Consider the following 16,052-nt stretch of genomic DNA (forward strand, 5'->3'; position numbering starts at 1 on the left):
TGATATTAGTAATCCTCAAGCATATGTTAGCAGTAGCATTTTCCTTAGAGAGCTTAGCGTATACCCTCTCATCAGGGTAGCATCATCCAAGTCAGTCAAGCAAGTGCCTATCAGTCAGGCAATGAAAAGGCAGTATACGACCTGTTTCCTTCGTGTTTCCTTGTGACTGGTTTTTAATAGATGAGCCTCATTGAGTATTAGGGAACTCCGTTCTAGAGATCCATCAGGCGCCTGACGAAGCCCGACACACCTAGCGGGTGAAACGCGCGTCGGCATTGGACAAGCCGACCGGAGCATGTGATTGGTGTTGAATACACGGAACACGCTGCAAGCGAACACGCCTGATGTGTGTATATATATATATTTCTCCAACATTGGTGTGTCCGGTCCACGGCGTCATCCTTACTTGTGGGATATTCTCTTCCCCAACAGGAAATGGCAAAGAGTCCCAGCAAAGCTGGTCACATGATCCCTCCTAGGCTCCGCCCACCCCAGTCATTCTCTTTGCCGTTGCACAGGCAACATCTCCACGGAGATGGTTAAGAGTTTTTTGGTGTTTAAATGTAGTTTTATTCTTCTATCAAGTGTTTGTTATTTTAAAATAGTGCTGGTATGTACTATTTACTCTGAAACAGAAAAGGATGAAGATTTCTGTTTGTAAGAGGAAGATGATTTTAGCAGACAGTAACTAAAATTGATTGCTGTTTCCACACAGGACTGTTGAGATGAAGTAACTTCAGTTGGGGGAAACAGTTAGCAGACTTTTCTGCTTAAGGTATGACTAGCCATATTTCTAACAAGACCATGTAATGCTGGAAGGCTGTCATTTCCCCTCATGGGGACCGATAAGCCATTTTCTTAGTTAAACATAAAAGAATAAAGGGCTTCAAAAAGGGCTTAAAAACTGGTAGACATTTTTCTGGGCTAAAACGATTGCTTTACTAGGCATATTATGCAGATTCTAACTAATTATTGGTATTATAATCTTGGGGAACGTTTAGAAAAACGGCAGGCACTGTGTTGGACACCTTTTTCAGATGGGGGCCTTTCTAGTTATAGACAGAGCCTCATTTTCGCGCCATTAATGCGCAGTTGTTTTTGGAGAGCAAGGCATGCAGATGCATGTGTCAGGAGCTAAGAATCACTGAAAAAGCTTATAGAAGGCGTCATTTGGTATCGTATTCCCCTCTGGGCTTGGTTGGGTCTCGGCAAAGCATATAGCTGGGACTGTATAGGGGTTAAATGTAAAAACGGCTCCGGTTCCGTTAATTTAAGGGTTAAAGCTCTGAAATTTGGTGTGCAGTACTTTTAATGCTTTAAGACACTGTGGTGAAATTTTGGTGAATTTTGAACAATTCCTTCATACTTTTTCACATATTCAGTAATAAAGTGTGTTCAGTTTGAAATTTAAAGTGACAGTAACGGTTTTATTTTAAAACGTTTTTTTTGTGCTTTGTTGACAAGTTTAAGCCTGTTTAACATGTCTGTACCATCAGATAAGCTATGTTCTATATGTATGAAAGCCAATGTGTCTCCCCATTTAAATTTATGTGATAATTGTGCCATAGTGTCCAAACAAAGTAAGGACAGTAATGCCACAGATAATGATATTGCCCAAGATGATTCCTCAAATGAGGGGAGTAAACATGATACTACATCATCCCCTACTGTGTCTACACCAGTTATGCCCACACAGGAGGCCCCTAGTACATCTAGTGCGCCAATACTTATTACCATGCAACAATTAACGGCTGTAATGGATAACTCCATAGCAAATCTTTTATCCAAAATGCCTACTTATCAGAGAAAGCACGATTGCTCTGTTTTAAACACTGAAGAGCAAGAGGACGCTGATGATAACTGTTCTGACATACCCTCACACCAATCTCAAGGGGCCATGAGGGAGGTTTTGTCTGATGGAGAAATTTCAGATTCAGGAAAAATTTCTCATCAAGCTGAACCTGATGTTGTGACATTTAAATTAGAACATCTCCGCGCACTGCTTAAGGAGGTGTTATCTACTCTGGATGATTGTGACAATTTGGTCATTCCAGAGAAATTATGTAAGATGGACAAGTTCCTAGAGGTTCCGGTGCCCCCCGACGCTTTTCCTATACCCAAGCGGGTGGCTGACATAGTAAATAAAGAGTGGGAAAGGCCCGGCATACCTTTTGTCCCCCCCCCTATATTTAAGAAATTATTTCCTATAGTCGACCCCAGAAAGGACTTATGGCAGACAGTCCCCAAGGTCGAGGGGGCGGTTTCTACTCTAAACAAACGCACTACTATTCCTATCGAAGATAGTTGTGCTTTCAAAGATCCTATGGATAAGAAATTAGAGGGTTTGCTTAAAAAGATTTTTGTACAGCAAGGTTACCTTCTACAACCAATTTCATGCATTGTTCCTGTCACTACGGCAGCGTGTTTCTGGTTCGAGGAACTAGAAAAATCGCTCAGTAAAGAATCTTTGTATGAGGAGGTTATGGACAGAGTTCAAGCACTTAAATTGGCTAACTCTTTTGTTTTAGATGCCGCTTTGCAATTAGCTAGATTAGCGGCGAAAAATTCAGGGTTTGCTATCGTGGCGTGCAGAGCGCTTTGGCTAAAGTCTTGGTCAGCGGATGTGTCTTCCAAGACAAAATTGCTTAACATTCCTTTCAAAGGTAAAACATTATTTGGACCTGATTTGAAAGAGATTATTTCAGACATCACTGGGGGAAAGGGCCACGCCCTCCCACAGGATAGGTCTTTTAAGGCTAAAAATAAGCCTAATTTTCGTCCCTTTCGCAGAAACGGACCAGTCTCTAATTCTGTATCCTCTAAGCAAGAGGGTAATACTTCACAACCCAAACCAGCCTGGAAACCAATGCAAGGCTGGAACAAGGGTAAGCAGGCCAAGAAGCCTACCACTGCTACCAAAACAGCATGAAGGGATAGCCCCCGATCCGGGACCGGATCTAGTGGGGGGCAGACTTTCTCTCTTTGCTCAGGCTTGGGCAAGAGATGTTCAGGATCCTTGGGCGCTAGAAATAGTTTCTCAAGGTTATCTCCTGGAATTCAAGGAACTACCCCCAAGGGGAAGGTTCCACAGGTCTCAATTATCTTCAAACCAAATAAAGAGACAGGCATTCTTACATTGTGTAGAAGACCTGTTAAAGATGGGAGTGATACATCCAGTTCCTATAAGAGAACAAGGAATGGGATTTTATTCCAATCTGTTCATAGTTCCCAAAAAAGAGGGAACATTCAGACCAATTTTGGATCTAAAGATCCTAAACAAATTTCTCAGGGTACCATCGTTCAAAATGGAAACTATTCGAACGATCCTACCTACTATCCAGGAAAATCAATTTATTACTGCCGTGGATTTAAAGGATGCGTACCTACATATTCCTATCCACAAGGAACATCATCAGTTCCTAAGGTTCGCTTTTCTGGACAAACATTACCAGTTTGTGGCACTTCCATTCGGATTAGCCACTGCTCCAAGGATTTTCACAAAGGTACTAGGGTCCCTTCTAGCGGTTCTAAGACCAAGGGGCATTGCAGTAGTACCTTACTTTGACGACATCCTGATTCAAGCGTCGTCCCTGTCAAAAGCAAAGGCTCATAAGGACATCGTCCTAGCCTTTCTCAGATCTCACGGATGGAAGGTGAACAAAGAAAAAAGTTCTCTGTCCCCGTCAACAAGAGTTCCCTTCTTGGGAACAATAATAGATTCCTTAGAAATGAGGATTTTTCTGACAGAGGTCAGAAAGTCAAAACTTCTAAGCTCTTGTCAAGTACTTCATTCTGTTCCTCGTCCTTCCATAGCGCAGTGCATGGAAGTAATAGGATTGATGGTTGCAACAATGGACATAGTTCCTTTTGCACGAATTCATCTAAGACCATTACAACTGTGCATGCTCAGACAGTGGAATGGGGATTATACAGACTTGTCTCCGATTCAAGTAGATCAAAAGACCAGAGATTCACTCCGTTGGTGGCTGACCCTGGACAATCTGTCACAGGGAATGAGCTTCCGCAGACCAGAGTGGGTCATTGTCACGACCGACGCCAGCCTAGTGGGCTGGGGCGCGGTCTGGGAATCCCTGAAAGCTCAGGGTCTATGGTCTCGGGAAGAGTCTCTTCTCCCGATAAACATTCTGGAACTGAGAGCGATATTCAATGCTCTCAGAGCTTGGCCTCAACTAGCAAAGGCCAAATTCATAAGGTTTCAGTCAGACAACATGACGACCGTTGCATATATCAATCATCAGGGGGGAACAAGGAGTTCCCTGGCGATGAAAGAAGTGACCAAGATAATTCAATGGGCGGAGGATCACTCCTGCCACTTGTCTGCGATCCACATCCCAGGAGTGGAAAATTGGGAAGCGGATTTTCTGAGTCGTCAGACATTCCATCCGGGGGAGTGGGAACTCCATCCGGAAATCTTTGCTCAAATAACTCAATTATGGGGCATTCCAGACATGGATCTGATGGCGTCTCATCAGAACTTCAAGGTTCCTTGCTACGGGTCCAGATCCAGGGATCCCAAGGCGACTCTAGTAGATGCACTAGTAGCACCTTGGACCTTCAACCTAGCTTATGTATTCCCACCGTTTCCTCTCATCCCCAGGCTGGTAGCCAGGATCAATCAGGAGAGGGCCTCGGTGATCTTGATAGCTCCTGCGTGGCCACGCAGGACTGGGTATGCAGACCTGGTGAATATGTCATCGGCTCCACCATGGAAGCTACCTTTGAGACAGGACCTTCTTGTTCAGGGTCCATTCGAACATCCGAATCTGGTTTCCCTCCAACTGACGGCTTGGAGATTGAACGCTTGATTTTATCAAAGCGTGGGTTTTCAGATTCTGTAATAGATACTCTGATTCAGGCTAGAAAGCCTGTAACTAGAAAAATTTACCATAAAATATGGAAAAAATATATCTGTTGGTGTGAATCTAAAGGATTCCCATGGAACAAGATAAAAATTCCTAAGATTCTATCCTTTCTACAAGAAGGTTTGGAGAAAGGATTATCTGCAAGTTCTCTGAAGGGACAGATCTCTGCTTTATCTGTTTTACTTCACAAAAGACTGGCAGCTGTGCCAGATGTTCAAGCATTTGTTCAGGCTCTGGTTAGGATCAAGCCTGTTTACAGACCTTTGACTCCTCCCTGGAGTCTAAATCTAGTTCTTTCAGTTCTTCAAGGGGTTCCGTTTGAACCCTTACATTCCGTAGATATTAAGTTATTATCTTGGAAAGTTTTGTTTTTGGTTGCAATTTCTTCTGCTAGAAGAGTTTCAGAGTTATCTGCTCTGCAGTGTTCTCCGCCCTATCTGGTGTTCCATGCAGATAAGGTGGTTTTGCGTACTAAGCCTGGTTTTCTTCCGAAAGTTGTTTCTAACAAAAATATTAACCAGGAGATAGTTGTACCTTCTTTGTGTCCGAATCCAGTTTCAAAGAAGGAACGTTTGTTACACAATTTGGACGTAGTCCGTGCTCTAAAATTCTATTTAGAGGCTACTAAAGATTTCAGACAAACATCTTCCTTGTTTGTTGTTTATTCTGGTAAAAGGAGAGGTCAAAAAGCGACTTCTATCTCTTTCCTTTTGGCTTAAAAGCATTATCCGATTGGCTTATGAGACTGCCGGACGGCAGCCTCCTTTACATTGCATGAGCCATTAACATTTTTGGAGAGGATCGTAATCACTGCCTCAGAACACAGCAATAGGTGAATACAGCTTCAGGTCCCTATTGGAACGGATCCAATTAATAGGAGCTGCAGAGATCTACGTGGATTATCATTCCAAGGGTGATAACTTACCTCATATCGATTGAGGTTTTCTAAGTAAGTGTATAGATATAGGGGAGCTTCTTCCCCTGTAAATATTATATGTCCACAGAGATTTGGCGCAGAACATAAGACTTTTTTTCTATATTAATTTAGTGAAGATAAAGTGGGAGTCTTCACGCAACTATTCAGTTCAGCTGCCTTTTTTCTGAATATAACTATTCATGGACTTTCTATTATTTTGACTAATTTAATTGTGCAAGTATTTATTATTATATATTATTTATTATTCATTCTTATGTGTTTAAATGCATATTTGTTATTTATAATATTACATTTTATTTAACAACATTAGGATAGCGCAGTTTTCTTATCTTTTTAATATATATATAATGTGTATATATGTATCAGGCAGGAACTATGACAGCCAAGTCACAAATAGTCTGTTGGTCTTCTCTGCAATCTCCTATTCATGCTGCAAGCTTTGATTCTTTTTTGATTCAGCCTTTTTAGAGTCTTGAATTAAATTTCTTCGTGCAGTCTAAGGGCCACACACGTATTAAACTGCGTGTGGACAAGCTTCTCAACTTGAGAACTTGCCTTCAAACCTTTACGCCTGTTAGTCCACTTCCTGTATGTACTCCAGTGAGCATGTAATGATGTCCATTCCCTCGTGCGAGAGAAGGGCTTGTCAATCTTTATTTGAAAAGCAAGAATTAAGCTTAGAAGCCAGCCCATTTTTGGGTTACAACCTGGGTTGTCCTTGCTGATTGGACAGCACCAATAAACAAGTGCTGTCCATGGACTGAACCAAAAATTGCCCTTCCTGGCTCCTTGGCTTAGATGCCTCCTTTTTCAAATAAAGAAAGCAATAGTACGAAGAAAAATTGATAATAAGAGTAAATTAGAAAGTTGCTTAAAATTGCTGCTCTATCTGAATCATAAAAGAAAATTTGGGTTTAGGGTCCCTTTAAGTAAAAACAAAAATATCCCCCCCCCCCTTTTTTTTATTTAAATGCTTCAAGACAAGAACAGAGTAATGGTTTCATAGTTCAGTAGTAACACAATCTTATCTTTTTTCCTTTGAATGTTTTACTGAGGTGCAGGGAAGATTAAAGGCTGTTATTGATCCTATAGGGACTCTTGGCCCACGGGACAGTGTGACAGCCACGCTCAGGACGAGGTTATCTGGGAGTGAGGTTGTTCTACAAGAGCATTGTCCACTTCATGGCCAGCGGAATTAATGAGCAAACTACCATCCTTGTTTACTGCATAAAAAATACAAATTAATTTTCCCCTATAATATGCTGGCACAGCTCTTGTGTGTCTCATCTGGTGACTTCTGGTAACCCTGACCTATAAATGAGAACAGGTGAATCATAGCTTCAGTATTTTCCTGCTTCATATTCTCAGCTGCATGTGCCAACATATTCTGATAATGCATAAATAAAAAGAGAGAAGTGCTCAACCTGGAAACGAACAATAGCATAATAGCTTGTTCTATGGCTAGTTACCACCCTAGAAGCAGCCTCTTTTTGCTCAATATGTGCCTTTCACAGAGAAGAACTTTCCTGTAGCATATCAGTCTGATCCTGACTTAACAGTGCAGTCCAGCCCCGAAATACCAGGCAATCCCTCTCTAAACGAGAGAAACGGCAAAACCCCAGACGTACGTTTCGGCCTATTGTGGGCCTCGTCAGTGACGTGCAGCCATATCCCTCTAGGCACACTGAGCAACGGGTCCACGCCTGGATTCCCGCATCAAACTTAGGGAGACTTCCCTAAGTGTCATAATTTGCATAAATAAAAAGAGAGAAGCGCTCAACCTGGGAACGAACAATAGCATAATAGCTTGTTCTATCATGAAAATCTGGCCTGATAAGGGGTCCGGAGCACTGTAAATGGGGCACTAAAGTCAGAATTAAACTCATGATTCTGAATCCGAAAATGTCATTTTAAGACTTTCAAATTTACTTCCATTATCAAATTGTGCACATTGTCTTTATATGCACACTTACTGTGGCACCAGCTCCTACTGGGCATGTGCAAGAGTGAAGTGTATAAAAGTAAATCTGTGATTGGCTCATGACTGTCACATGAAAAAGGGAGATGACAAAGTGAAATGCATTTTAAGATTTGTCAGAAAAATAAAAATCTACTCAAAATGTTTATTATGCACTTATTGATTATGTAATACAATTGTGTTTAATAGTCCTTTTACAAAATGGGTTTGCTGAATTGTACATTCACCATGAATGCTGTTGTAGAACTGGACTGACAAGTGAAACTGCAGAAGATTGTATTTTTAAAGTGCAACAAAGGAGAAACTTTTTTTTTTATTATTCTTTATGTAAATACAGACATGCTTTAAAGGTTCGCACTGCCCACCAGTTTTTCTATTAGCTTTTCCTGCCTTTCTGTGTAATGGTTGTGAGCCATTTGTGATCTACATAGCCGGCAGACTAACACACCTTGCAATGTCCTTTCACAGGTATAGACACGAAATTGCACATGATGGGCAGAGGCTGTATGTTTTGGGTGGTGGTACTTCCTGGACTGCCTACTCCCTGGATAAGGTACAAGTCCACAATTTACTTGCAATGTGTTTTTTTTTTTTTTTTTTTTAATAAAAAAAAAAAAAGGGGGGGGCACAACTACTTGTATTAGGGACTTTACTAAATACTAGCAACATGGTAATCTGGTATTAATAATATCATTTATTTGTATAGTGTCACAAAATTCCATAGTGATGGGTACAGAGATAGGGGTATACAATGGCAAGGATTTGTGATATTGTACAAAAACATAAGACTAAACAAATCTAATACAGGAGGAAGAGTGCTTTGCTCTGAAGAGCTTACAGTATACAGCATAATGGTGGCTTGTAACGTGGGTTGTAATAGCAGTAGCAGGTCAAGGCAGTTTAATTTATTTTGGGTAGGATAATAAACAGAGGAGAAGATGGTAAGGCTCTCTGAATAGGTGTGTTTTTAAGGAACTTATGAAGCTATTCCAGGGTGGAGCCAGTCTGATGTAGTGGTATAGAGAGTTTCAGAGGACAGTAGCAGTGCGTGAGAAGTCTTTGAGGAAGAAGAGGGACGTAGAGATAATAGGAGTGGAGAGACATAGGTCAAAGGGAGAAGTTGGTCGAAAAGGATGGGTTTGGGGGTATTTGGAGATGAGAGGAAATGTATTTGGGAGTGAGGCTGTTGAGTTCTTTATAAGTTAGGGTTAATACTTTGAATTGTGTTCTGGAGTGTATGGGGAACTAGTGTAGAGACTGGTAAAGAGGAGCAGCTGATGTATATCGGCGACTTAGGTGGATGACTCTAACTGATGCATTTATAAATTAGATTGGAGGGAGGGGTGATTTTTTTGGAAAGGCTATTTAGAAGTAGATTGCAGTAGTCAATTAGTGACAAAATGTGTAGTTTCTTGTGTAAGGAAAGGTTGAATTCTGGAAATGTTACATATGTGTGCAAGGCAGGATTTGGTGCGCGCTTATATATGTGGAGTTAATGTGAGTTCAGAGTTGTGACCCCCAAGACAGTGGAACTGAATCAAAAGCAGCTCAGTTTTAGACAGATTTGTGTTGGATGTTGTGCGATAACATTAAAGAGGAAATTGCAAAGAGATAGTTGCAAATCTGGTTGAGTAAAGGGGAGAGCGATCTCAGGAGAGGAAAGATAGATTAGGGTATCATTAGCGTATAAATGGTACTGGAACCCAAAGGAAGATTTACATTTTCCAAAGCAGGATGTATAGAGAGAAAAAAGCAGGGGACCCAAGACAGAGTCTTGCGGTACTCCAACTGAGTGAGGCAAAGTATCAGAGGATCTGCGGTTAAATGAAACTGTAAACGAGCGGTTTGAGAGGTATGAAGCAAACCAGGAGAGGGCTCTTTCTCTGATGCCAAATGAATGTAGGATTTTCTTTCCTAAGATATGGAGAGTCCGCAACGTCATTCAATTACTAGTGGGAATATCACTCCTGGCCAGCAGGAGGAGGCAAAGAGCACCACAGCAGAGATGTTAAGTGTCACTCCCCTACCCATAATTCCCAGTTATTATCTTTCTCTGTCAATGGAGGAGGTGAAGTTTGGTGTCTGAAGAAATTAATTCCTTTTCTTCTTAAAGGACCAGTAAACACAGATTTGTATATTCAACAAATGCAAGATAACAAGACAATGCAATAGCATTTAGTCTGTATTTCAAATGAATAGTATATTTCTTTCATGTAATTGGCAAGAGTCCATGAGCTAGTGACGTATGGGATATACAATCCTACCAGGAGGGGCAAAGTTTCCCAAACATCAAAATGCCTATAAATACAGCCCTCACCACACCCACAATTCAGTTTTACAAACTTTGCCTCCTATGGAGGTGGTGAAGTAAGTTTGTGCTAAGATTTCTAAGTTGATATGCGCTTCTCAGCATTTTGAAGCCCGTTTCCTCTCAGAGTACAGTGAAGGTCAGAGGGATGTGAAGGGAGTATCGCCTATTTAATGCAATGGTTTTCCTCACGGGAGATCTATTTCATAGGTTCTGTTATCGGTCGTAGAGATTCATCTCCTACCTCCCTTTTCAGATCGACGATATACTCTCATATTCCATTATCTCTACTAATAGCCAAACCAGTACTGAAACGGTTATCTGCTATATGTAGATGGGTATCTTTTGGTAAGTATGTTTTCCTTACTTAAGACACTCTCAGCTACTTTAACTTAACTTGTGGAGATTATACCTCCAGCGGTGGTTTGTAATAGTTGTCATGATAAACGTTTACATGCAGAAAATGTTTCCATCAGTAGTAGTTCATTACCTGTTGCTGTTCCCTCAACCTCTAATGCACAAGATATACCTGTAAATTTAAAATAATTTATTTCTGATTCTATTCAGAAGGCTTTGTCTGCCATTCCGCCTTCTAATAAACGTAAAATGTATTTTAAAACTTCTCATAGAGTTGATGAAATTTCAAATGACCAGCAACATACTGATTTATCTTTCTCTGAGGATCTATCTGATTCAGATGATCCTGCCTCAGATATTGACACTGACAAATCCTCTTATTTAAAATGGAGTATATTCATTCTTTGTTAAAAGAAGTGTTGATTACATTAGATATGGAGGAAACTAGTCCTCATGATATTAAAACTAGTAAACGTTTAAATTTTGTTTATAAACCTCCTGTGGTTATTCCAGAGGTTTTTCCAGTTCCTAATGCTATTTCAGATATTATTTCTAAGGAATGGAATAGGCCTGGTGGTACTTTTATTCCTTCTTCAAGGTTTAAAAAATTGTATCCTTTGCCAGCAGTTAGATTGGAGTTTTGGGAAAAGATCCCCAAAGTTCATGGGGCTATCTCTACTCTTGCTAAACGTACTACTATTCCTACGGAAGATAGTACTTCTTTTAAAGATCCTTTAGATAGGAAACTTGAATCTTATCGAAGGAAAGCCTATTTGTATTCGGGTCATCTTCTCAGGCCTGCAATTTCTTTGGCTGATGTTGCAGCTGCATCAACTTTTTGGTTGGAAAATTTAGTGCAACAAGAATTGGATTCCGATTTGTCTAGCATTGTTTGCTTGCTTCAACATGCTAATCATTTTATTTATGATGCCATTTTTGATATCATCAAAATTGATGTTAAATCTATGTCTTTAGCTATTTTAGCTAGAAGAGCTTTGTGTCTTAAATCTTGGAATGCTGACATGACTTCTAAGTCCAGATTGCTATCTCTTTCTTTCCAAGGTAATACGTTGTTTGGTTCTCAGTTGGATTAGATTATTTCAACTGTCACTGGCGGGAAGGGAGTTTTTTTGCCTGAGGATAAAAGACCTAAGGGTAAATCTAAAGCTTCTAACCATTTTCGTTCCTTTCGACAAAATAAGGAACAGAAACCTAATCCTTCCCCCAAGGAATCTGTTTCCAATTGGAAACCTTCTTCAAACTGGAATAAATCCAAGCCATTTAAGAAACCAAAGCCAGCTTCTAAGTCTGCATGAAGGTGCGGCCCTCATTCCAGCTCAGCTGGTAGGGGGCAGATTAAGATTTTTCAAGGATGTTTGGCCAAATTCTGTCCAAAATCAATGGATTATGAGTATTGTCTCTCAGGAGTATCGAATAGGATTCAGAGTAAGACCTCCTGTGAGAAGATATTCTCTCTCACGCATCCCAGCAAATCCAGTAAAGGCTCAGGCTTTCCTGAAGTGTTTCAGACCTGGAGTTTTCAGGGGTAATCATGCCAGTTCCGTTTCAGGAATAGGGTCTGTGGTTTTATTCAAATCTATTCATTGTCTCAAAGAAAGAAAATTCATTCAGTCCAGTTCTGGATCTGAAAATTTTGAATCGTTATGTAAGATTACCAACTTTCAAGATGGTGACTATAAGGACTATTCTGCCTTTTGTTGAGCAAGGACATTATATGTCCACAATAGACTTGCAGGATGCATATCTTCATATTCCGATTCATCCAGATCATTATCAGTTTCTGAGATTCTCTTTTCTAGACAAGCATTACCAATTTGCTGCTCTTCCTTTTGGCCTAGCGACAGCTCCAAGAATCTTTTCAAATGTTCTCGGTGCCCTACACTCTGTAATCAGAGAGCGGGGTATTGCTGTGTTTCCTTATTTGGACAATATCTTGGTACTAGCTCAGTCTTTACGTTCTTCAGAATCTCACAAGAATCAACTAGTGTTGTTTCTTCAAAAACATGATTGGAGGATCAATTTACCAAAAAGTTCTTTTGATTCCTCAGACAAGGGTCACCTTTTTAGGTTTCCAGAAAGATTGTGTCCATGACTCTTTCATTAATAGACAAGAGACGTTTGAAATTGGTTGGTTGCAGCCTGTCGGAACCTTCAATCTCAGTCATTCCCTTCAGTAGCTATGTACATGTAAGTTTTAGGTCTCATGACTGCAGCATCGGACGCGATCCCCTTTGCTTGTTTTCACATGAGACCTCTTCAGCTTTGTATACTCAACCAATGGTGCAGGGATTATACAAGGATATCACAATTAATATCCTTAAATCCCAATGTTCGACTATCTCTGACTTGGTGGTTAGATCACCATCGTATAGTTCAAGGGGTCTCTCTTGTTCGTCCAACCTGGACTGTGATCACAATAGATGTTAGTCTTTCAGGTTGGGGAGCTGTTTGGGGATCTCTGACAGCACAAAGGGTTTGGAAATCTCAAGAGGCGAGATTACCAATCAATATTTTGGAACTCCGTGCGATTTTCAGGGCTCTTCAGATCCAATCCAGCTCCTGTCTAATTTCTGCGGTTCATATCCCAGGTATAGACAATTGGGAGGCGGATTATCTCAGCCGTCAGACTTTACATCCGGGTGATTGGTCCCTCCATCCAGATGTGTTTTCTCAGGTTGTTCAGATGTGGGATCTTCCAGAAATAGATCTGATGGCTTCCCATCTAAACAAGAAACTTCCCAGGCACCTGTCCATGTCCAGGGATCCTAAGGCGGAAGCAGTGGATGCGTTGACACTTCCTTGGCGTTGTCAACCTGCTTATATTTTCCCGCCTCTAGTTCTTCTTCCAAGGGTAATCTCCAAAATCCTCATGGAGCAGTCGTTTGTGTTGCTGGTGGCTCCAGCATGACCTCACAGGTTTTGGTATGTGGATCTTGTTCGGATGTCCAGTTGCCAACCTTGGCCACTTCCATTAAGTCCGGACCTTCTGTCTCAAGGTCTATTTTTCCATCAGGATCTCAAATCATTAAATTTGAAGGTATGGAAATTGAACGCCTAGTGCTTAGTCATAGAGGTTTCTCTGACTCAGTGATTAATACTATGTTACAGGCTCGTAAATATGTTTCTAGAAAGATTTATTATCGAGTTTGGAAGACTTACATTTCATGGTGTTCTTCTCATAAATTCTCTTCGCATTCTTTCAGAATTCCTAGAATTTTACAGTTTTTACAGTTTAAAATTAAAATCTGTATCTGAATCATGAAAATTTAATTTTACCCGAGTGTCCCTTTTAAACGGGTAGAGTCCACAGCTGCATTCATTACTTTTGGGAAATGAGAACCTGGCCACCAGGTGGATGTGAAGACACCCCAGCCGTAGGCTTAATTACTTCCCCCACTTCCCTCATCCTCCAGTCATTCTTTGCCTTTCTCCACAGGAGGTTGGCAGAGAAGTGTCGGAAGATTAAAGATAGTCTCTTATGGAGGGTAGTACTCTTCGAAACGGGACTGGAGTTTTAAGTAGTCTTGTCAGCCTCTCAGTGAGAGCGTGGATGAAAGTTAGAGTCTGGAGATGCAGGGAAAGTATTTCTGCGAAACCATCCGACTCATATTAACAGCTCCTTAGCAGTGAGCGTTGACAAGTATTGCTGCCTGCTTTGTTCGCTCAAGTCCATGTCAGAAGTGAAGCTACCATCTGTTATACTTGAAGGGCCGTGTTTCTGTTCCACGACGTAGATTCCAGTAAGATCGTTTCATTTTACTTAAGATGTATAAAGTAAACGAAGAAGTCAGGGTCTCAGTGGGACTCCTTAATCTTATGGAATCGTGAGTTAATATCTCCTGAGGGGGGAATTTAATCATGTTTGTGATTCTTTCTGCTAATGTGTAGTGATATTTGGGCTTGTGACTATATCTGAACTTAGCTGCCTTTTTTGCCAGGCTGCACAGCCCTTGTGGCTTTGCCGCGTTTTTAGTTGGCCTGCACAGTGTATCTTGTGACCGGACGGGGTCATGTTTCTAGTCACCATCTCCGTATTTCTGACCGTGTGGCGACGGAGAGAGTCTGTTTCGCTAGTTTCCTGGGTCATAGGAGGTGTAAGGTGCCGTTTTTATTTTTTCTTTCCTATCCATAATTTTTATCCTAGTTATGGAGGACTCTGAGTTTTTTGGAGACGGATGTCTCTGATTCAGATTCTACTTCTTGCGAAGAGTATAAAATGGCCCGGGTAATCCATGCCCATCAGTTATGTTTCGTATGCCGCTTTTAGAGTGCTCTTTTCTCCCGATCCAGGGAACTTCGTCCGCTGAGCCATACACTATCCCGTGTGGTGAGTACCCTAGAACCTTCTTTGGCTACGCAAGCAGGTGTCCCTAATGCCGTTACCTCTTCTCCGGAAGGTGGCTTGTTTCCTCGAGAGGTTACGGCACGGTTCCGCATGGCCATTTATTTGGCATTGGTCCAGTTACATCCTCCAGGGAGGGAGATGTTAGTGAGATTCTGTCCGTGTTCGGTGAACCGGGGCTCGTCAGGCGAGGGATCGTCTGGGTCAGATTAGCCCACTGGGGATGTGGTTGCCTCTGAGGCTTCAGGGGCACAATCCTTGAGGTCGTCAGTTCCCCCGGCGGAGGTAAGTCTTGCTTTTCATTATAGACTGGCGCGCCTTCGTGTCCTGCTGCGGCATGTTTTGGCAGTGCTGGAGGATCCCAGCCCGGATCGGTCCTCAGTCTTCTGCTCCGGACGGCATGCTGGGTTAGACGTGGGGGGATGAAGTTAATCTCCTTGTTGTCTCTGGGGTATCATTATTACAGTTCTGAGCTTCGGGAGAATGGGATCTCTGATGGAGTGGCACTGTCAGTGTAACAATTTTTCTTGGACGTTCACCTGTCAGTGCTGCCCTCTTTTTCATTGATACAGTTAGGATGTGTTTTTTTGTTTTGGAAGCTTATGTTTGTTATGCCTTCTCCGTTGCAAAACATTTCTTCTCTGGAATTTGATGCTAGCGATTTTGTGGTCGCTTGGACACTTCTGCGGAAGTTGTATGTTAAGATATTATTTGCATAGTCTAAGTTTATCAATCGCTTCTTGGGTTTCGAAATTTCTGTGGCCTGGTTCAGTTCTGGAATGCCCTCTGTAGCAGGCTGGTCCTGATCGGGCGCTGGTTTCTGTTCTTAAGGGTCTATACCATCCACGTAGTGCTGGGATATCTGGTTGACCTGATTCGGCGGTGTTTTTTCTCTGACGAGAGGTTTGTTATGCTTGGGTTCCTCCTTCAGCACAATGTATTCCCTGTAAATAGGGATTGCCAGGGAGAGGAACTTCATGAGTTTAATTTTTTTCTTTTAAGACTCTGCCCTTGACGGGGCTCAGAGAGGAGGCCTTTCGTTTATGACATCAGGCTGGTTCTCGTTGCTTCTTTTTGGGTGGGGCATCAAGGGGTTTGTTCAGTCCTCTTGGTCCTGTTCCTGTTTGTTGGTCCCGGATAGCTTCTGCTTAGAAGCACTCCGAAGGTCTTTGACATTTGAGCTAGTTCTCTCCATTTCCATATGGGCTGTAGTTTTAGACGTCTCC

General features: G+C 41.7%; 1 protein-coding gene across 2 annotated transcripts in view; it reads left to right on the plus strand.

The window, feature by feature from the left end:
- The window catches only part of KLHDC10 (kelch domain containing 10), a 229,686-nt gene that overhangs the window by 176,250 nt on the left and 37,384 nt on the right, over window positions 1-16,052 (plus strand). For both annotated transcript variants that reach the window (XM_053716378.1, XM_053716377.1), the window contains one exon: window positions 8,267-8,351. In XM_053716378.1, the coding sequence (XP_053572353.1) occupies window positions 8,267-8,351 (85 nt within the window). The remainder of the gene's footprint in view (window positions 1-8,266; window positions 8,352-16,052) is intronic.

Source organism: Bombina bombina, chromosome 6 (assembly GCF_027579735.1).
Source record: "Bombina bombina isolate aBomBom1 chromosome 6, aBomBom1.pri, whole genome shotgun sequence".
Taxonomy (NCBI): domain Eukaryota; kingdom Metazoa; phylum Chordata; class Amphibia; order Anura; family Bombinatoridae; genus Bombina; species Bombina bombina.